We start from the raw sequence: 23,140 nt of genomic DNA, 5'->3' as shown, positions 1-23,140 counted from the left end.
CCAATAATGTCAGTCATCTAAAGACGGAGTCACAGGTGACGCACGTCAGGAATGCAGTATCGCCGAGAACAACAGACATATAGAAAGTTCCGCAAAAAGTCCAAAGCGGCAGAGCAGGTGTCCTCTATTAAAAGAAGCTCCTTGACCCGGCCGCTGTTGTCAAACACAAAGGAGGCTTCAGCTTCAGCTTTGGTGGTCTGAGCACCGATGGAGCTGCCTGGCTTGGCCTCGGCTCAGCTTTCATCTGGCCAAGGTGTTCATTCATTCAGTCATCCCGGAGACAAGGGGGTTCCCATATGGGCCTGTCGTCGACATTTCTTGGCTATATTGCTAAGCTAATGTTTCCTATTGTGCCAAAACGCCCCTATTTAATGTCCCATGTTATATATACGGACATATATTCGGGTACTGTATAACGACAAACGGTTTGAATCGGAAAATCGGTTTTGCAAACCGTTTTAGAGCATTTGGAAGGCTGTTTCAAATCTCTGATATTAAGTAATGTAATGACAATATAATATGGACGGAACCCAATCAATTAAACAACACAGGTTAGATTAAAAACATTGTTTTTTGACAAATGAAGTTTCATGAAGCACTTGCGATATTTTCTTTACTCCTCTAGAGGGTGCTCTTGGTTTAAAAAAAGACTAGTACAATGACATGAATTAAATTTCCATCTTTAAACCAAGAGTGCCATCTAGAGAAGTCAAAAAGTATTACAAGTGCTTCATGAAGCTTTGTTTGTCCATCACTAGCTCCCCCCAGAAAATACAGACAAGACTAGGGACTAAAAATCCACGCATATTTAATGTCCAATTAAATTACATGGAAGAAAACAAAAATTTGATGAGTTATAGTAAGCTTTTTTTTTTATGAGTTATCTAGACTCTAGGGAATTCACACCAGTTTGAACTTTGTCAAAAAAACACACACATTGCTTGCCAGAGCATCAGAAAATATTTGCATCCGATACCATTTTTGGTTGGACAGATAGACAAGGTGAAATTGTAAAAGTTGTGAGATTTCATGAGGGTCGTCGGAGCCTCTCCGGATTGTGCCTTAGGTAGTTGTTCCACCTGCAGGTTTGGGCATCTTGTTGGATTTCCATTCATGGGGGTCAGCGTAGTGTCAACAAGCCCCTGAGGTGGTCCTCGGCGAGCCGACCGACGACCTGCTGAGGGTCGTGGCCCCCCACACATGTGGAGGTGCGCCGACAACTACTGACTACTTGTCATGTTTGGAGAAGCAGATCCAGCGCTGGATATCAGACGATAGAACTGTTTACCCAGAGTAGTACTAGAGTACTAATTTCAATGTTAGTATGTCACTAATAAGTGTTGTTTTTTGCAGAGGATAAAGAACATATGACTGCGAGTACTTTTATATTATACAACGTGTGACCAAATGCCCTGCGGACCGGTAGCCGGTGGTTGGTGACGCCTGACCTCGAGGACTAATTACTTTTTCTCCGGCCTGGCCAGGATTCTTTCCGTGCCCTGTCGCCCGTCACGCTCCGGCTGACTCGGCCCATACAAGGAAGCTGCCGAGGCTTTGAGGCTTTGAGCAGCAATCAGGAGACTTCAGAAGATTCTGCACGACTTTGGAGTCCATCTTGATAAAAGATGAGCACATGTGATTTTTTTTTTTTTCCAGACACGCAATATTTGTCTCATGACGGAGGGACAGAACAAGTGTGTATACGAAACCGACAATTTTGTTATGGTTGAAAATATTTTCTATCTATCTATCTATCTATCTATCTATCTATCTATCTATCTATCTATCTATCTATCTATCTATCTATCTATCTATCTATCTATCTATCTATCTATCTATCTATCCAGCTAGCCAGCTATCTAGCTAGCTATTTATCTATCTAGCTAGCTATTTATCTATCTATCTATCTATCTATCTATCTATCTATCTATCTATCTATCTATCTATCTATCTATCTATCTATCTATCTATCTATCTATCTATCTATCTATCTATCTATCTATCTATCTATCTATCTATCTATCTATCTATCTATCTATCTATCTATCTATCTATCTATCTATCTATCTATCTATCTATCACGCATGCGTGCCAGCTGCACGACCCATTTGGCCTCTGCGCGGCCACGCGGCTGCGAGGCGCACGCGCACGCAGGCAGCGAAGGCTCGCGGGAGCGAGCACGCACGCACGCGCGCGTGGATTCGGAGCTGCGTCCATGATCTGCGGGAGCGGGAAGGTGCGGACAGGTAAGACGCCGATTACGCCGACGCCATAAACGATGCCAAATGACGTCATCTCATTCTAGAACATGATTCTGTAAAGCCGGAGAACGTTGTAGAAGCAGTAGAACGTTCTCGTGACGCGTTACTTCTGGGACCCTAAACGGGTCACGTGGGGCTTTTTTATGCGAGTTGCTCGACTGTCAAAAGTTAAATGGGGAAAAGTGTTTTATTGCTTTTTGATTGAGGAGGAAAGAAGTCCAATCTTTTTCTGCACGTGTAGGCCTACCTAATAAAGTGGCCTCCCTTGATTAAAGGAGTACCGGCAGTTAATTATTCTTAAGCTATTTCAAGGTTTTTGTGTTCGATTTTGCTGTTTGAAATAATTATTATTACTATAAACAACATTCAATGCACTGTATGTTTCGGTAAGATATTATTCAGACAATTATATCAGTGCTTTGCAAACTTTGCACCCAATAATTTGTTTTGCTTCCCAAGTAGCACCAAAAGAAAAACAACATACTATTGAAATGTATAGTACATAAAAGTGAAATAGATTTTGTACTTAATGGTTAAAAACACACAGTTGTGTATGTATTAATTTGTCCTGTATACTTGAAACGTTAAATAGGGAAAACTAGGGCTTGGTGTGACACTTTTTACACACTTAAATGTATTTCTTGGAATCAATATATCATATATAACCAAATTGTGCACCGAATGAAAGACCAAATTCTCCGGTACATATTTTGTATTCATGTTCATATTTTGTGTCAGTGGGTGCAAAGAAATCCACAAAAGTGTCAACACGTTGCCCTACAAGGGGTAAGTTGTCTCATTTTATGGGATAGAACGTCACGCTGGATTTTGCAACTAATTGCTGTTCTCCTTTTTGTGCTTAGAAGTGAATATTGAAAATTTTTATCACTGAGCTTGAAAAATGTGTTGAATAAAGTTTAACATAAATTATTGAACATGCACCGAATTATAGATTTTTGTCAATGTAGTAAATGTTTGTTCTTCGTCAGTGTTCGTTCAAGGTTGCAAATGGTCGCAAAGATTTTGGCCGAAAGTTTTAATGGGGGCAAAAAAAAAATTGACAAGAAAAGGGGAATCTACTAATGCAAGAGACATTTATACTAAAAAAAAGTTACATTTATTCTCATAAAACAAAAAAAAATTGTCTTAACATTACAATTTTATTTTTTATGCAGTTGTATGTATGAGCCTGCCCCCTGGTGGTCAAAAGTGTGCACATCAGACATGAAATCGTGATGCGCATACTGTTGAATACTTTACATTTGATTCAATAATGTTACATGCTATTTTTCTTATAAAAAAAAATGTTGGTGTTTTTGGGGAGGCTGGAACAAATTAATGACATTTCCATTCATTTCAGTGAGGAAAGATGATTTGAGATGCTAGCGTTGTGCAGTGACAAGCAGCGCGGTCACGGAACGGGCGAACTCTCACCAATGCCTGCGTGTCGTAATTCCGAGGAAACGCCGCCGGCATTCCCTGCCCTCGTTATGCTTGACGTTGTTTTTGTCTTTCAGATGGAAAACGTTGGTGGAGGCACAAAGCCTCACACGGTCGGCATCAGCCCAAGAACTGGAAGGTCAGCAATACGCGCTGGCCAATTGGATACGCTGCAGCCTTGTTTGTCAAAGTACAATTGAACACGGGGGGGAAAAAAATTATTTTCATGAGATATATTTGTATTTTAATGGAAAAAAACTGTTGGGAGTAAAATTGAAAAAAGTAGCAATGTGAAAATGTTTTTAATTTCCGAAAAAAAAGTCGCTATGCAAATAGTCATATTTCACCATAAACAGTTGCAAAGTGTTGACAATATTTATGTTTTATGAAAAAAGTCATGTCAGATCACAATTTACAAGGAAAACATTGTAATGTTATGCGATTAGGGATATTTTACAATAAAAAACCGCAGTGTTGAAAATTAAGTTATATTTTTTATATGTAAAGTTATAGAAATTTTAATGCGAATAAACTCACAATTTATGAGAAAAATGGCATATGTAAAGTGGCAACATTACCATAAATTTTACAAGAAAAAAGTACTCCAAAAGCCACTAAAATAAATAATAATTCATAATTTATGTTAATTTTTGTTATGTCATAAGTTAACGCTTGGAGACAATTGTCATAGTAAAAAAACAAAATAAAAAATATTTGTAAGAATAAATACGTCGTGTATGAGGAAAAATCACCATGCAAATAAATGAAAGTTACATTTTACAAAAACAAAGATAAGTGAAAAAAACATGTGTGAATTATTTCACATACAGTAGAACAGCATGAAGCATCGTTTCCATGACGATGCGGCCGCAGAGGCGCTCGCTTCAATAGCCGTCGTAAAATATTCAGCGGGAGCGAGCGACCACGTGTCCGGTGACAGTTGAGCGAGCGGCTGCACTTTCCACAATGTCTAGTGTGTCACACATGTAAACGCACGCTAAACACCACAGCCATGCTAAATGCTAAACGCCGCTTTTGTGATGGCGTCACGGAAAAAAGCCAAAGAAAAAGCGTGGCTGATTACATTTTTGCTTTTTAAAACAAAACGTATATGAAAAATGTCCCAATTGTTTCATCAAGTTGGAACACATTTCCACCAATTCTAATTTGGTCGCGTCAATGTGTTTAAAAATAAATGATTGAGTCTGTTAGCATTTAGCAACTGCAAGGAAACCACTGTTGTGAAGCTCAAATTTATGGTCGTATCTCGGATGACAAATCAGCCAAGTGACGGCTTGCATGTCCACAATCTCGTCCAATCACGTGTCTTCACTGCTACCTCTTCACGGGCATCCATTTTGTTTGTGTCAGGTGATGCTGTGGCTGATGGCGGCGTTGCTCGCCCTGGCGGAAGACGTGTTGTCTGAGGACGACGGTCCAGAGAACCAGCTAGACCCGCACCGGCGTGTCCTCGGGCGGCCTTCTTGGAGGCCACCTGTCCCTGAGACCCAAGACCACGTCGCCCCCTTGTGGCCAGAAGCCTTCGGTAGGCCTTTTCATCTTTCAACTACAATTCCACGGAAGAATACGAAACATGTGCTTTAATGCAAACTCCTGGAAATGGGCAAAATGGCCGACTCTGAATGTGTTTTTGTGTTTGGATAACAACGGTCACCCTATTTTGTCTCGATGAGTGGAAGTGGTGTCGGGGCTTCTAACTTTCCAGGGGGCGCTAATGAGCATAGCAGCCGTGGTTTCGGCCTTCGACTGGCTGCTTCTTTCACCCATTCATCCAACTCTGATGCTAAGCTAACCGCTACAATGCGCTGGCACATGGGAGCATCTTAATATAGTCCAGTTACAGTATCTGGACCTTCTCAAGGCCGAGCTTGGTCACCGGAGCCCGGGTAAAAATAAGCCGTCCGACCACGCAGCATCCTTTGGAAAAGCACTCAAACACTCCATCATCAAGATAAGTAGTAGAACCCCACTATTAGAACCGGATGAACCTGTGAATAACAAAAATCTGCATTTAATAAAAAAAAATTGTTTTTTTTTTTTTTACCCGAAAAGTTCTTGAATAAGCGGGGATATATCGCCAATAACTGCTTCATTTTCACACTACAGTGCTGCCTTGAGATATGAGTCACCCGCATGACCTGCTTTGACTTGAGAGCAGAAATTTGAGATAAGATGGTGCGCAGTGAACTCAACAAAAATCACACAGCGTTACATACACATGGTGTATTTAAATCGAGCATATAGCTTAGCCTTCAAGTCAGCTAGCTTAATGCTATAAACAAATAGCATCGGTGTGTGGTGACAAACAGTGGCGCAACACCGGCGGCACACGGAGTCGCCGTGACCGTCTGTATTCTACTGCCCCCAGGTGGCCATGAAGACGCCACCGTATTAGATCAAAATCAATCGATGCAGCGAAACGATTCCAACGATTAACACGGTTCGTGTTTATACAGTCACAGCTCGCCGAGCGTGACGTGCAACATGAAAATATTTCTGTGTAATTATGACATTACGCGCGTGTGTGTGTGCGTGTCTGAACGTGGCTGCGCGAGCCGACGTGGACGAGTTGTTCCCCTGCGGAACATTTCGACGAAACGTGTGCCTGCTGCTGATTACAGTACGGGTTTTCCTGCCGTAAACATGGAGGCATGAACCGACAAGCAATGCCGTGTGGCTCCGAGAGAAAGTGAAGCATTGGCGGGACTGTGGTGTAGTTATTATAGTTATTGAATATTTGGACCGATAATAACATGGTTGGTTTGGTGATCTATTTCCGGAGGTCCCTGAAGGGATCCTTAGTACTATTTTGTTTTTTTGTCTTACTTTTGTCTCTTAGTTGTGCTCATAAGTTTACATGCCCTCTTTACATGTCATGTTAGGAACACAGCTGTACATGTGCAAAAATTTAATGTTTCTTAACTCATTCACTGCCATTGACGGTTATAGACGTCAAAAATTCATTCATCAAATTCAATTAGTTTAACATTTTTTTCCACTTTTGTTAACAAGAGTATGAAAACCTAGAATTGTTTTTTATTATACATTTAGAACAGATATAAAATTTGTGATTAATCATGAGTTAACTCACAATTAATTACGATTTTAATCGCCTGACGCTCCTACTTTTTAATTGTAATTAATCGCATGGCTTCAATAGTTAACTCACAATTAATCATACATTTTATATCTGTTCTAAATGTACAATAAAATAGTTTTTCTAGGTTTTCATACTCTTATTAACAAAAGTGGATTTAAAAAAAAAAAAACATAGAAATAGTTAAAATGAATTTTTTACGTCAATAGCCGTCAATGGCAGTGAATGAGTTAATGACACAAATAGTCTATGAATCATCACCAAAATGCATAATTTCTACTCATGTCTACTTCAACCTCTGAAAATATAAAAAAAAAACAATGGCCACAGTATTTGAGATTTTATGGGCATTAAGCCTTTTTCATAAGTTTACATATCCTATGAGTGCAAAAAAAGAATATTTTTTTGCATTTTAATGTATAACATTTTGAATTATTTTCATTTTTCATAGAATTTCATTTTCATTAAATATTTTGTAAAGAATTTTCATAATTTAGTTTTTTAAATATTTAATTTATCTTTTTTTTCTGTTCAATATTTTGTAGTAAAATGTAAAAATAGTTTACACCCCCCTCCAACACTTAACTTTTTTTTTTTTCAATTTTCTAGTGTTCATTTCCAGTAAATTAAGTTTTCGAGAAAATGTAATAAAAATATATTTTTTAAAAAAAAAAGGGGGGAAAACGTGTCACAACCAGTAACACGACTGAGGACCCCCCCCAAGTAGATTTAAAATCTGTGGGAAACACTATATTTCCCCAAATTCATTCTTCGAATATTTGTGTATTCTTACCTAGCATTACTGTTTGAGCACTTGATAAAGTGTACCTAATGATTTGGCTCGTGCCACCATTTTGCCGACTCATCGTGCCGTGCAATGTTGAAACTCAAAGTTCGCCTATTGTGCATTTTTAGAAACATGGAGGCTGCTCCAGGACGTGGACGCCGCTCAGAGCCGGTGGCGCCGCTCCCCTCGCGACGTCAAACCGTCGACATCCCGGAAGAAACCCAAAAGGCCCAATGGCGGCTCGCAGTGCCGCATGGAGAAGCGGCAGACGCGCGTCCGCGAGCTCGGCCTGGGCTACGACTCGGACGAGATCGTCCTGTTCAAATACTGCGTGGGCTCGTGCCGCGCCGGCCGCAGGAACTACGACCTGGCGCTGGGCGCCCTGGTGGCGCGCGGGGGCGTCTCGGCCCGCAAGGTCAGCGGCCACCCGTGCTGCAGGCCCACCCGCTACGAGGCCGTGTCCTTCATGGACGCTCGCGCCATGTGGCAGACCATCCGCTGGCTCTCGGCCGCCGAATGCGGCTGCGTCGGTTGACCGATCGCTTCGACCCTGTCGTGATGTCACGGTGAGGACTCGCCGGCGGCTTGGCGGCTCGCTCGAGGCGGGCGAGCTGGGGATCTGAACCGGAACCTTCCGGTGGGAAGAACCAGCGCCAAGATCGCCCCAAGAGAGCTTTTTTGGAAGATGCACATTTTGTTGTGGCTCAAAAGAAGACCCTCTTCAGGGGAAGCCCTTCGGACTTGTGCAGATTGGAGCGAGTACTACATCTGAAAGTTCCTGGAACTGATGATTGCCAACTGGTAATTTGCTTATTTGACGACACTGCGTCTTTACTTAAACGGATGTTTTCAGAGCAGCCAATCGCGCATTGCCGGCAGTTGAAATTCATCGTAGAGCAGTAAAACGTATATAACGTATGTACGTAGACGAGTATACCCGTCAATGGTAGAGAACAACTCAGTGACAGAAAACACTTTTGGGCATAGTAACAAATATCTCAAGTATCAGCTGTTCGTCTGTTACCTTTGTAGCCCCGCCCCTTTTCACACTGCTGCCGTATACCTAACTTCAGTTTTCTAACTTTGAGCCAGTTGTTATAAAATCCCATTCACGGGCTTCTGCAGCCACAAAACGGAAAAAATGACGCCACTTTCATCTCTATTACGTTGCGTATGAACGCCACCTAAAGAGAACGGAAGTTTTCTCCCTTCGACGGCTGCATCAGAACCGGAAATGTGTGCTTGATCAGCTTTCCGAGTCTTACAAAAAAGACGAGGCAGATTTATTTATATAGCGTATTTCATAAACGAGGTAAATCAATGTGCTTATAATAATTGATGATGCAACATTTAAAGGCATTTACCCAAAAAACAAAACAAAGTAAATACATTAAAAGTAGTTTACTAAAATTAGTAAAAGAATGTAAGGCGCAGGAACAAGATTTTGGAAAAATTGATTATTGAGAATTGCTTTTAAAAAAAAAATCATAATTTAAAATCTGGATTTAAAAACATTTACACCTGACTTAATTTACATCTTATTCCATTTGCGTGCAGCACAACAGCTAAATGCTAATTCACCATGTTTGCTTTGAACTCTGGCTTCTGCTTCTTGACCCAAGTCTGCCAACCTCAATTGGCATTTCTTTAACTCATTCACTGCCATTGACGGTTATAGACGTCAAATATTCATTTGAACTATTTCTATTAGTTTAACATTTTTTTCCATTTTTGTTAACAAGAGTATGAAAATTTAGAACAGATATAAAATTTGTGATTAATCGTGAGTTAACTCGTGATGTCATGCAATTAATTACGATTAAAAATTTGAATCGCCAGACCAAAATTTTTCAATTGTAAATATTCGCATGACTTCAATAGTTAACTCACGGTTAATCATAAATTTTATATCTGTTCTAAATGTACAATGAAAAAAATTCTAGGTTTTTATACTCTTGTTAACAAAAGTGGGAATTTTTTTTTTTAACTAATAGAAATAGTTCAAATGAATTTTTGACGTCTATTGCCGTCAATAGCAGTGAATGAGTTAATATTTTCAGGACATTAAAAAAAAAAAAAAAGACGATGGTTTGAGCACATTCAAGACCAAAAACACTTTGCAGACTTCTTTCCTGCTTTTCCAGACCGCAGTCAAATGTTTGCCGCCAAGGTCAAGGTAAACATGCCACTGTCATATCTTGCACGCACGCACACGCACGGGCCGCCACAGTGGCCTTGTTTACACGATGACACGGTGTTGTGGGATGCCAGGACAAATATAGACGTGAGCCAAGCGTTCTTCAAAGTGACGGCTTTTCAACACGCCGTTTAATTTTAGATGCGCTGAGACGCGACACCATTAACAAGCGTCGTCTTCGCAAACAAAGAACGCCGCCGCCGCCGCCGCCGCCGCCGCCGACGTTCGCGCAGCCAACGCTTTTGCGCATCCGGAAATCACGCTAGGAGATTTTAGGATTCACAACAGGTGCCGGCCAAAATCACAGTTTAGCTCGTAACTTGGTGTTAAGATTCACATTTGGTCAGTATTTAAATCGCTAATACCATCTTAAATATTCTTTCTTTTTTTCAAGGAAAGTGCAACTTCTTTTCATGAACAATGCAGAAAAGTGCAGCAGTAACGGTTTGAGTTGTCTGGTTATAAAAACATCCATGCCTTAAATCTTTTCTTTTCAGGAAAGTGAAACATTAATGATTTGCCTTCTTTTTAGGAAACAAAAAATCCAAACAAGTGCAGCAGTAACAGTTTGAGTTGTCTGGTTGTAAAATCATTCATGCCTTAAATCTTTTCTTTTTAGGAAAGTGAAACATTAATAGTTTGTCTTATTTTAAGGAAAGGAACAATGCAGACACATGAATCAGTTTGATCAGTGTGAATTATTATGTTGTAAAAAAAACAAAAACATATTTAGCCTTAACTTACATATTACATCGTAAATCTTTTCTTTTTAGGGAAGTGCAACGATTTGCCTTCTTTTTAGGAAACAAAAAAATCCAAACAAGTGCAGCAGTAACAGTTTGAGTTGTCTGGTTATAAAATCATCCATGCCTTAAATCTTTTCTTTTTAGGAGAGTGAAACATTAATAGTTTGTCTTCTTTTAAGGAAAGGAACAATGCAGACACATGAATCAGTTTGATCAGTGTGAATTATTATGTTGTAAAAAAAACAAAAACATATTTAGCCTTAACTTACATATTACATCGTAAATCTTTTCTTTTTAGGGAAGTGCAACGATTTGCCTTCTTTTTAGGAAACAAAAAAATCCAAACAAGTGCAGCAGTAACAGTTTGAGTTGTCTGGTTGTAAAATCATTCATGCCTTAAATCTTTTCTTTTTAGGAAAGTGAAACATTAATAGTTTGTCTTCTTTTAAGGAAAGGAACAATGCAGACACATGAATCAGTTTGATCAGTGTGAATTATTATGTTGTAAAAAAAAACAAAAACATATTTAGCCTTAACTTACATATTACATCGTAAATCTTTTCTTTTTAGGAAAGTGCAACAATTTGCCTTCTTTTTAGGAAACAAAAAAATCCAAACAAGTGCAGCAGTAACAGTTTGTTAGGTATACCTTGAGAATGTCAATAGCATTCAAATATGTAGAGCAGGTTAAAAAAATGTATTCGTTGGAAAGTGCAACAGACATTGTTTACTTTCTCTCTCTCTCTCTCTCTGATCACCGATGGCCTCAAAAACATGTACTGTATAAACTCCTAAATCTTTTCTTTTTGTGAAAGTGCCTTAGTGGTGCTCGCATGAAAACAGATACAACTTTCAAGCTATTTTTGGATTTTGTTTTCATGCAGATGATCTTATCAGCAAAAAATAGCTCACAGAGAACACCTCGTTTTTGCTCTCAAGTCACAACTTTCCACGTACTGTATCTTTAAGACACTCAAGGAGAAAAAAAAGCCTCAGGAAGATTGTTTGATCATGTTTCACATTGTTTGAAGTCATTCTCGTCTTACAGCATTTCTCCCTTTTAACATCCGATATATGTTTTACTTTGTGTTTTCATCGCTTCAATCTGTCAAAATGGAGCAAAAATATCATTCTTGAAGGCCCCGTTGTTTAGTTTCTAGTCAGTCATTTGTCAAATGTAGAGTTTGTGTAAAATAGTTTTTACGCTGAGCTGGCCTGAATACTTTCATCACGTCTTAAAAATGAACATAGTGGAGAAAGCTGCTGTGGGATGCCATGCATCACCTCGACTTTTACTGTAAATAAAACATATTTATTCTTTAAATTATTTTATTTATTCGCTATTTGCATTCACCGTGACTGCAGGATATTTATGAGTCACATATGATATACAGTATTTAGCTTTTTTTTTTGTCCACCCCACTTTTTTTTTCTTCAAAACGAAATACGTTGACAGTTGTGAAATGCGTCACAAACTTTGTTTTTCCACTTGAGCTTGACGGAGTGTGAAGAAGTCACCTTCGTGAATCCCGATCGTGTGCAGACGTGTTGTACTTTATTGGACTGTACGTGAAATGTCAACACAGTAACACATTAAGTGAATAATAAAAGCAACCCATAAATCAGTAATTAATGTTTTTGTCTACTAATTCATCTGAGTCATTTTATTGCAAAGGAAATTGTTTTTGGGACTGGACAATGCATTCTTTCGTAATATATAATGCATTCTAATCACTATTTTTGTAACTTTTGTACACATTTTGTACACAGTAAAGTATTTTAAAAGTGTTCTAGTGATGGTGTTTTTATTTCTTGTTTATGACTTCTGTTTCTATTTTATCGGAAATATGTTTGTGGAATGGTAAAATGTACCTATTGTTATTTTGATGTGATTATTGTTTTATTCTAGATCAGGGATCACCAATTGTGGTGCCCGCGAGCACATGGTAGCCCCCGTAGACCACATGAGTAGCCCGCGATGATGGGACATTGTGATTTTCTAGGAACACTGGCAGAGATTTATGAAGATAGTGTTGACTTTTGATAACTATCTGTTGCCTAATTATTGTAACAAATCATTAACACGATCAGCGTCTTCTCATAAATGAAAAGGATGGTGCTGACCCTGTTGTATGTGTTTCTTTATTTAGAATATTAGTTGGGTAATTCATATTGATCGATAAATGACAGAAAGTTTTTGTCAATTAAATTCTGGACAATGCCGACATCTAGTGGATAATCTTAAAAAACTACCGACTCACTAGGTTCCCCTAGAAAACTAATTTTCAAGAATATATATATGATTGAAAACAGTCACTTATACCAATAAAGTGGAAGGAATATAGTAACGCTTTGTTTATTCCTACTTCCGGCTTCATTAAATACGTAAGACCAAGGACGTGCCATTTTGATTTTGACAAGGGGGGTTTACCGGGATGAACCATTAACCACATCGTGATTAAACTGAGATTGGTGAAGAGAGACGTGACACTCCAACTTCTTTGTCTGTACTAAATTTCTAACAAAAATGTTGGTTTGAATGAACGGCAGTCTTACTATTTAATAGAGTACATCATGAATAAAAGAGAAAGTGTGTTTTTCCCCTTCGCGCATGCCGTAGTTGCTTAGCGCGCAGTTTAAGAGCCCTGTCGTTGGGTTCCGTACTCGCACGTTAATGTCTATAAAAGTCAGACATTAAAAAAAAAAGTCAAGTCAAACGTTGATTTTGGGGCTCAAACGTCTCATTTGGAGGCTCGTCGATGCGCTGGCAAAGATGCTAGCCGGCTAATTTACAGCCGAAAAGCGACGACGACGACAAGACAACAGCGAGAGAGAAAAAAACATGGTAAGCTCCAAAGTATAACGTGTTATGATGAACTACCGTTAAAAGTCTCCAGTTGACATGTTTGATTTTGTCTGTTTGTTTTGTGGCCACCCAGAGAAGAAGTTTGGCTCCCAGTCAGGTGGCCAAACGGAAGCAAGCCGAGGACGATGAGGACGAAGAGTGGACGTGTGCGGCGGTCAGTTAGTTTGCCACTAAAGTTTAATTCAAAAAGCAAAATATTATTACACTGTGGTGAATTGAAGCAAACTATGTCAACATAATGAATGATGTTTAATCGTACCTAGTTCTACGTGTTACACCCCCCCCCCTCTCTCTCTCTCTCTCCCTCACCCAAGACCGTTAGAGAACGTTTAGGAAACGCGACGACTTTTAACAATTCCTGACATGAATACAACGTTCGCTAGTGTCGCAAACGTTCATCCATCAGTGGGAATGAAATATTGAAGAACAGGTCGCTATTTTTTTGCATGTCAAATGATCCCAAAAGAGTAATCTTCCTAATTAAGTGAAACATTTGTTCTTTGCAACAACAACAACAACAAAAAAGCTTTGAAAATCCATTAATTTCCGTACCACATCCCACTCAACGTAAACTAATGCAATCATTGCAAAAGTTAAAAAAACACAATTGCAACAACATGGCAGCAAAGCACTACGTTTGTGTAAATCAAGCTGCCCAACTGACTTGAAGATGAAGATGTTCATGCACTGAGCGACATTTGTGATCGACGGTCCACAGGGGAAAAAAAGAAGTAAAAGCGGCCAAGCGGAGATGCGACCAAGTCCCGTGTCTCCGTTCAGGAGGCCGCTGACGCAGCTCAACGTTCGTCCCGCGTGCCCTGACGGCAACAAACACGTGAGTGCGCGTGAAGATGTGCCATTAACTTGAGCAGAGATTTTTGAGTTTAATTGCCTTCTCACTTGATGGAAATCTTCCCGCAGGAGGAATTTATTCGTCGGATCCTTTCCAAGCCATTTAAAGTTCCCATCCCCAATTACACGGGTGAGGTTTTGAGCAACAAAACTTTTGCAGTACTCAACATATCTGATGAAGCCTTAGCCTTCACTTCTAGGAATTACAAGTGGTATATAAAGTTCTTGGAATTTAATATGACAGAAGACGTTTTAATATGCATAGTTAGTAGGGGTGTGCCAAAAAATCGATTCTCATTTAGTACGATTTAGAATCGATTTTAAATGTCCCAGAATCAATTTTATTTAAATTGTTTTCTACTGTCTTCCCTTTGTTTGTGTGTGCCTTTACTGGAGCGCTGTTCATGTTGTACCAGATTTGGCCACTTAGGGGCAGTGTGGTTAAACGCGGTCTGATACACTGTTAAGTTGTAGCCACATTAAAGAGTAGACGGAAAAAGTCACAATCAAGTTATTCCAATAAAAGTTGTTTTTTTTGCAGCGTGGAGCCGTTCTTTTGTGTGATAAAAGTAGCGCGCTAATTAGCATTAGCGAGTCAGACTGGAGTAGATCATTACGATTCCTTGCACGTCTATAGATTGAAGCAAAAATCATTGCCAATCAAAAATCGTTCTTAACCGAAAATAGATTCTGACTCGAATCGCACACCCAAAAATCGGAATCGAATCGTGAGACATTCAAAGATTCCCATCCCTAATAGTTAGCTTTAGCTTCTGTAATTTACCTACAATTAGTTTTATAAATACCGGGACATGGGCACAAGTCTTATTTTTTGGACATCCACCACAATGGATTTGAAATGAAACAAAATAAATGTTCAATTGTTAGTTGGTCATGTGTGCCTCAGAACTCTTTGGACGGCGCTTCACAGTGCAGATGGACAATAACATCCCCCCCCCCACCCAAAACCCCACTATCCTGGGAACGCAACCAACAAAATTTATCGAGCCAAATAGATGAGAATTGTTTCAGTGTCCCAATACTTACAGACCTGACTGCGTATCATTAGCTTTAGCAGTTAGCATGAAGCTACCACCGTGGTCCTTTCTTCAGACAGAACTTACAAAGCAGTTTTCTTTGACGTGTGAACTGCAACTTGTTTCCGCAGGCCCTCTGGGCATCCGAACGCTGGGCCTGAGGCGAGCCGGAGTGAGGCGGGCGCTTCACGACCCGTTTGCCGATGACGCCCTGGTTCTGTTTGAGCCCGAGACGCTGAGCGCCCACGGGCAGCTCACGACAGACAAGTAGCGGCACTCTTGACTTTTAAACGGATAACAATTGTGATGATTTCATTGGTTCATTTTGTTGTCACCTTTTTTTTTTTTTTTTTGTTTTGCGCAGGGACAAGATTCCCGTGCACGTGGTTGTGGATCCGATCTTGGGGAAGGTGCTCAGACCTCACCAGAGAGAGGTCAAATCCATTTCATGTCATTAAAGGATTGTTTTTTATCTTATCTTAAATCAGGTTTTATGAGGCAAGACATACCAGGAAAGAAAAATGAAAAATTTAATATGAATATTTAATTACTCTAATAATAAAAAAAAAATCTTTTTTGGTCCTTTAACACTTACAGGTAGAATTGAAACTTGAGCCAATCTTTTTATTTTATTTTATTTTTTTATAACGTTTCCCATAAAAAAAAGTTTCCCTTCAAGAAAAGAGTGCAAACATGATAATCCGCCATTGTGGCTGTAAATGTCAACAGTGTTGGGTTTAAAAATAAATAAATAAAATCGATCAATCAAATTTTCATTTTGATAACCTGATAGCGTTTCATAAAACCATAAATTGATCATTTTCAGTTTAATAAGTATTTTCCCCATAAATTCATGTGAACATAGAATTTTATTTCAATTTTATTTTATTTTTTATCATTTTTAAAATAATATTTATAAATATTCAAAATATTATTTTTCTTGAGCTTTACTGTTTGCAAGAATTTAAAATAATTTTCTTACATTTAGAAAATTGATTCCGCTTCAAAACAATTCCGAATCTTTGAAGAAGAAAGTACGAATGTTTCCATCAGCCGCTAAATGCCGGCATCCCAATTTCAGGGCGTGAAGTTCCTGTGGGACTGCGTGACGGGCCGCCGCCTCCCCGGCTCCTTCGGCTGCATCATGGCCGACGAGATGGGCCTGGGCAAGACCCTGCAGTGCATCGCGCTGGTGTGGACGCTGCTGCGGCAGAGCGCCGACGCCAAACCCGAGATCGACAAGGCCATCGTGGTGTCGCCCTCCAGCCTGGTGCGGAACTGGTACAACGAGGTGGCCAAGTGGCTGGGGGCGCGCGTCGCACCCCTGGCCATCGACGGGGGGTCCAAGGACCACATCGACCGGCAACTGGGTACATTCTTTGTCAGGGTGAACACTTGAATTGCAAGCAAGAATAGTTGGAGACCTACCAAATGAAAGTCTACACACCCTTGTTCAAATGCCAGGCTTTTTTTTAGGATGGGGGGGGGTTAGCATACATCAAAATTCGCAGTCAATTAAAAAAAATTTACGATGTCTTTTTTATACATAGAACTAGGGCTGCTCGATTATTAAGAAAATATGAATCACGATTATATTGGTAATAATTGAACTCACGATTAGGACGATCATTTATTTTTGGGTACAAAACAAGAAAATGTAAAAAAAATATTGAGACAAAATTCTTTGAAACACTATAATTATGCAAGTTCCTTTTGGATGAAACTAAATGTATTACATTTGTTATTTTAAAATAAAATAAGAACTCAAAATTAGTATTAAATTAGGGGTGTCAGGTGATTTAAATTATTATTTTTTTAATCATAATTAAATGCATGACTTCAATAGTTAACTCACGATTAATCACAAATTTTTGTTGTAAATGTACAATAAAATATCCACTTTTCACACTGTTAACATAAAAGTGGAAAAAATATTAAACAAAAAAAAATATGGCTGCATCTTTTAGTCATTGATACAGTAATTTAGTAATAATTCATAAAATGTTAACTTAATTTTATGAATTATTATTACAAAGATGTACTGTGTGATATTGATTTGTGTTGAGGTCGTTTTTCTGCCACTAGATGGCATCATTGCATTTGTAAGACATTGGTGACAGCTCAGTGCATTTTTCTTTTCATATTAAGAGCTACCTAATCTTTAACAGGAAGTAACTTGTGAAATTCTGCACATTTTAAAAATTTGTAAAATACAACCCCAGCCTCCACAGATGTATGCATTATTATTAAAAGTTTGACATGGATGTGTCTGTAGCATTGCGACTGGAATTCCACCACGACAGGATTTCTGTGCGTTAAAATTTTGGCTTTAAAAGAACTTTACATAACCTCAAAATTAACGCACTCATTTTGACACCCATATTATTAATAATCTCTTCTCTTTTTTTTTTTTTTTTTTTTTTTTTTTTTACGATTATGCTGATTTTGTAATTGTGGAGCGTAATAATGAAAATTGTCATCGAACTTCGGTTAATTGCGCAGCCCTACAAAGAACTTCAAACTCTTTCCATCCGCCTTTCCTAGTGAACTTCATCTCGCAACGCGGCCCCCGCGTGCCGACGCCGATCCTGCTCATCTCCTACGAGACCTTCCGGCTGCACGCCGAGGTTCTGCACAAGGGCCAAGTCGGACTCATCATCTGCGATGAGGTATTTGTACGCCGCCTGACGCGATGACGCCCGCCGTTTGTGGCGCATCACACACAGTTGCGCTTGCGTTGCAGGGCCATCGGCTGAAGAATTCTGACAACCAGACGTACCAGGCCCTCAACGCCATGCGTGCCCAGAGGCGGGTGCTGATATCGGGCACGCCCATCCAGAACGACCTGCTGGAGTATTTCAGCCTGGTGCACTTTGTCAACGCCGGCATCCTGGGTGAGCGCTCGCACGCTCAAAGTGTGCCAGGCAGATTTCATCCTGCGTGGTTCCCTCCTCTAACACACCTGGTTTAAAGGAATTTTTGTTTTACCCTTAATGAATAGATGACGTGCTTTAAATCTGGAAACAATTGGATTAGGGCTGGGCAATATAGCCCAAAAAATTAAAAACGCGATTTTTCCCGTCATTCAGGACGATTACGACTTGAATCGATTTTAATCTAATAATTTCAGAAAACATTTAACGGTTTCATTTATTCAAAAATAATTCCCGTGCAAAAATGTTCAGACAACAATAATGTATACTGATTCTAAATCAGTTTGAACATAAACTTAGCATTCATAGTTTGTGCTTCAATGCCACAATTAAGGAGTTGGTAGCCATTGTAGACGTGTCTTGTAAACCACTCATTCAGCATTCTGCCACTTGTGCAAAATTCTAACTCACAAAAAGAATTGGATGTAGCAGAACATAAGAACAACAACTTTTTAAAATCCAAAAGACAAAATTCGGTTTCACGATGTAGCAAATTTTTTAAACAGACCATGTATCAAATTAATTTGATTTATTGCCCAGCCCTACCTGCAGATACTAATTACTTTAATTGATTAATCTGTTGTTGTTGTTTTTTTTAACTCAAATCCTCCCCAAAACTTTCTAGTTTAAATATGACCACACTCCCAAAGACATATTTATACGTTTTTTAATTTTTTTTTTTTTTTTTTAATGCTAGATCATACAGGAGGCTTTGATGCAGCTTCTGACCTGAAGAGGTCTCTTAGAGCAATGTTATTACAAAAAGCGGCCAGCAGGTGGCAGCAGAGTATGATGTAAAGATGTTGAACATTTTAACTGCCATACAAGCGTAACAAGCAGGCTTTACAATTGAGCACATTTCATAGCAAAAGGCAAGAATGCAGGTTCAAGTTCTGAAGGGAATAATGATGTCGGCGTCACGCCAGGTACCGCTCAGGAGTTCAAGAAGCGATTCGAGCTGCCCATCCTGAAGGGCCGCGACGCCGACGCCAGCGATAAAGAACGACGGCAAGGAGAAGACCAACTCAAGGAGCTCATCGGCATCGTCAACAGGTCTTTTTTTTTTTTTTTTTTTTTTTTTTTTTGAGTCTTTCCTCCCGAGCACCCCACCTCCGCTTCGGGGTGAAAGTGGACGTGACCGTTGTGTGTCTTCAGGTGTTTAATCAGGCGAACGTCCGACATCCTGTCCAAGTATCTGCCTGTGAAGATCGAGCAGGTGGTTTGCTGCAAGTAAGTGGAATTTGCCCCACGTTGCGCTCATTTTAGGACTCAACAATTTGACAAGTCTTGTGAGATTATTTTTTTTAATTGTATTTTTAATAGGGGTGTCAAAATAAGTGAGTTAATTTAATGGCCGCCTTTTACTTGGAAAGCCTGTACTGTTGGAATTCCAGTCGCAACTCAGCAGACGTGTCAACGTAAAATTTAGCAGTAATAAATGTAATAACAAAGCATATATTTGCAGAGACTGGGGCCAAGTCGTATTTTACAATTTTAAAAATGCAGAATTTCACTAGTTCATGTTAAAGAGTAGATAGCTCTCTGTTGCTAATGTCTTACAAATGCAATGATGCCATCTAGTGGCAGACAAATGACCTCAACACAAATCAATATCGCACTCGTTTTTTTACATTGCAGTACATCTTTCTAATTTCAATTTTAGTAATTATTATGAAATTATATTTCATATTTATTTTTATTATTTATATTTGATTTTATATATTATAAATTATGAATTGTACATTTAGAACAAATATAAAATGTGCGATTAATCGTGAGTTAACTATTGAAGTCATGCGATTAATTGCGATTAAAACCCCAAATTTTTAGCATGGTGTGCAACATAGCTCAGAGAGGGGAAGTGGCAGTAAAACAGGCCAAAAACCCAAGGCAGCGCAAAAGGCGCTTTCCATCCTCGTGTGCGCTTGATGGAAATTGTAAATTGTCTCCCGTCAGGCTGACGGCGCTGCAGACGGAGCTGTACAAGCGCTTCCTGCGGCAGGCCAAGCCCGTCGAGGCGCTGCAGGCGGGCAAGATCAGCGTCTCCTCCCTCTCGTCCATCACCTCGCTCAAGAAACTCTGCAACCGTGAGATTTCTTTCGCACTCGCTCCCCTCAAGTGGAAAAACACGCATTAAAACTCAAACGGCGGCGCTTGTCGCGTATCAGACCCGGCTCTCATCCACGACAAGTGCGTGCGCGGCGAGGAAGGCTTCCAAGGCGCTCTGGATCGTTTCCCCGCCGGCTACTCGGTAAAAAATGTGGAGCCGCAACTGTCAGGTAAGAAGACGGCGGCGCCAGCGTGGTCCCGGGTGACGTCATGCGCTTCAATCTCGTCGCAGGCAAAATGCTGGTCCTGGACTTGATCCTGGCCGTGACCAGGAGCAGCACCAGCGACAAGGTGGTGCTGGTCTCCAACTACACGCAAACGCTGGACATCTTTGAGAAGTTGTGCCACGCCCGAAGGTATTCCTACGTGCGCCTGGACGGAACCATGTCCATCAAGAAGAGGGCCAAGATTGTGGAGAGGTTCAACAGTCCCGAGGTAAGCCACGTTTTGAAACTCATTCATTCGCTGCCATTGACGGCTATGGACGTCATTTTGAATGGACTGGCAGTGAATTAGGGAAGACCAAAACTGCCCAAATTTAAAAATAAATGGATAAATAAATACATAAAAGTGAAAGCAAAAATGGATATAAAAATATATATATTTATAAAAAAAAAAAAAACTGCTCTTACATTTATTTATTTCATGCTGCAGACACCCTGTCAGTATGAAAATATTATTCAAATAGGGGGTAGTCTTAAGCGTGTCTCGGGTTTTTATTTATTGATTGTTTAATTATTTTTAATTCTATTTATATATTTTGTATTTATTTCCACATTTACTTTTTGAATCTCGTTTTTTTAAATTTATTTTTTCCTTTATTTATTTATGTATAGATATTGATATATTTTGTTGTTTTTATTTCCATTTTTATTTTCACTTTTAGACTTTTATTTATTTATGTATTTATTTGTTTGTTTATTTTTAATTTTGGCAGTTTTCATTAGGTGAATGACTTACGAGGTTTTGCAGTCAAGTCCAAGCAAAAAACAGAACAGCAACTCCCCCAAGCGTGTCTCGGGTCTTTATTTATTGATTGATGTTTATTTATATATTTATATATTTATTTTATTTTTTTATTTCCACATTTCTTTTTATGTTAATTTTTTTAAATTTCGTTTTTAATTTTTGTTTTACTTTTATTTATTTATGTATGGATATTTAGATATTTTGTTGTTTTTATTTCCATTTATTTTTGTATTTTTATTTAATTTTTGAATTATATATTTTTTTATATCCATTTTTATTTGAACTTTTAGTCATTTATTTTTTAATTTGGGCAGTTTTGGTCCTCCATAGTGAATGACTTGCGAAGAGTTTTTGCATTCAAGTCCAAGCAAAAAAAAACGGAAAAAAAGAAGAAGTCAAAACAGCAAATTGTATCTCGAAAAACTCCAGAGTCAAATTTAAGATGGCGGCCGTCGTGTTTCAGAGCGGCGAGTTCATCTTCATGCTGAGCAGCAAGGCGGGCGGCTGCGGCCTGAACCTGATCGGCGCCAACCGCCTGGTGATGTTCGACCCCGACTGGAACCCGGCCAACGACGAGCAGGCCATGGCGCGGGTGTGGCGGGACGGCCAGAAGAAGACGTGCTACGTCTACAGGCTGCTGTCGGTGAGTTGGCGCGCGTGGCCGGCAGACGATTTAAAAAAAAAAAAAAAAAAAAAAAAAAAAAAAAAGTATATGACACCATCGTGGGCCGCAGACGGGCACCATCGAGGAGAAGATCCTGCAGAGGCAAGCGCACAAGAAGGCGCTGAGCAGCTGCGTGGTAGACGAGGAGCAGGACGTGGAGCGCCACTTCTCGCTCGGGGAACTCCGAGAGCTTTTCGCGCTCAACAGCGAGACCGCCAGCGACACGCACGACAAGTAAGAATCTGCTCTTCTGACGAGTACGTCGGCACGCCAGGACGTTTGTTTGAGCTTTTGTTGTCATCCAAATCAAAGCACACAAACTTTGTTGCATCCGTCATTTTTTCCCCACAATTTTAGTCATATTGAATAAACCAGTTATTTAGCTTAATGCTAACGAATGCGACTGCATGGGCTAACGGAAGTTAGCATAGCTGTTAATTAGGCTAATTATTAGCTAGTAGCTACATACTCGTGACTTGAAATGACTTCCCACAGGTTCCGCTGTCGCCGCTGCGTCAATGGCGTCCAGTCGCGCCCCCCTGCGCCCGAGTTGGACTGCACCAGCGACCTGTCGCAGTGGCACCACAGCTGGGACAAGAAAGGCCTGAGGGACCAAGTGTTGAAGGCCTGCTGGGACGCCGCCGCCATCTCCTTCGTCTTCCACCAGCGCTCCCACGAGGACCAGAGAGGCGTCGTTTGACACCTATTTATTGCTTGTTTGTTATTCTGTTAGTTTGTTTTTTTATCGTAAAAATAAAGTTTGTGTTACCACATACATTTAGACGGCTGTGCGTCTGTATTTCAAACTTTGACCAGTTGCAGTTGTCATTTCACAAAATAGCACTTGTGTACATTTTTGCTCCTTCTGGGTTTTGGTCCATTCCCCTGCTTATACGTATTTTTTTGCAAATTATCACTATTTGTGGTCGGGTCAGGTCCCTGGTGGCATTCTACTTCATAAAACTTATGAGAAAAAAAAAGAAATGTAACAGTTTTTGCTTAAGTTTAACTGAAACTACAATTAAAAATAAATCAAGCGTTTTTGTCACAATGCATCACTTAAATACTCTCCCTTCTGCTGTGCCCATCTCGGCCACCGGAGGGCAGTATAACGGAGTACATAAAAAAATGTTCGTGTAAACCGCAGGAATATTAGTTAAA

General features: G+C 39.8%; 2 protein-coding genes across 2 annotated transcripts; both read left to right on the top strand.

Annotated features, from left to right (window-relative positions):
* The first annotated feature begins 2,108 nt into the window (after positions 1–2,108).
* Positions 2,109–9,012, top strand: artn (artemin). Its single transcript, XM_077584752.1, has 4 exons — positions 2,109–2,246; positions 3,779–3,840; positions 5,073–5,247; positions 7,735–9,012. The coding sequence occupies exons 1-4, from the start codon at positions 2,216–2,218 to the stop codon at positions 8,139–8,141; spliced, it is 675 nt and encodes a 224-aa protein (XP_077440878.1). The 5' UTR covers positions 2,109–2,215; the 3' UTR covers positions 8,142–9,012.
* A 4,014-nt stretch (positions 9,013–13,026) lies between these two features.
* On the top strand, positions 13,027–22,754 carry rad54l (RAD54 like). The gene is made up of 17 exons (XM_077584190.1): positions 13,027–13,394; positions 13,489–13,569; positions 14,134–14,250; positions 14,337–14,397; positions 15,436–15,571; positions 15,669–15,738; positions 16,386–16,674; positions 17,849–17,973; positions 18,048–18,198; positions 19,164–19,290; positions 19,393–19,467; positions 20,194–20,324; positions 20,406–20,516; positions 20,579–20,781; positions 21,779–21,958; positions 22,050–22,213; positions 22,475–22,754. The coding sequence occupies exons 1-17, from the start codon at positions 13,392–13,394 to the stop codon at positions 22,677–22,679; spliced, it is 2,229 nt and encodes a 742-aa protein (XP_077440316.1). The 5' UTR covers positions 13,027–13,391; the 3' UTR covers positions 22,680–22,754.
* Positions 22,755–23,140: the final 386 nt, after the last annotated feature.

Source organism: Vanacampus margaritifer, chromosome 13 (genome assembly GCF_051991255.1).
Source record: "Vanacampus margaritifer isolate UIUO_Vmar chromosome 13, RoL_Vmar_1.0, whole genome shotgun sequence".
NCBI classification, from domain to species: Eukaryota; Metazoa; Chordata; class Actinopteri; order Syngnathiformes; family Syngnathidae; genus Vanacampus; species Vanacampus margaritifer.
This window is presented reverse-complemented; position numbering and strand designations above follow the sequence as displayed.

Excerpts from the sequence above, each read along its gene's own strand:
- rad54l (XM_077584190.1), top strand. Across the intron at positions 13,570-14,133 it reads AAGAGTGGACGTGTGCGGCG|GGGAAAAAAAGAAGTAAAAG; the intron begins GTCAGTTAGTTT and ends GACGGTCCACAG. Across the intron at positions 14,251-14,336 it reads GCCCTGACGGCAACAAACAC|GAGGAATTTATTCGTCGGAT; the intron begins GTGAGTGCGCGT and ends ATCTTCCCGCAG.
- artn (XM_077584752.1), top strand. The coding sequence starts at position 2,216 with ATGATCTGCGGGAGCGGGAAGGTGCGGACAG. Across the intron at positions 2,247-3,778 it reads GAGCGGGAAGGTGCGGACAG|ATGGAAAACGTTGGTGGAGG; the intron begins GTAAGACGCCGA and ends TTTGTCTTTCAG. Across the intron at positions 3,841-5,072 it reads ATCAGCCCAAGAACTGGAAG|GTGATGCTGTGGCTGATGGC; the intron begins GTCAGCAATACG and ends TGTTTGTGTCAG.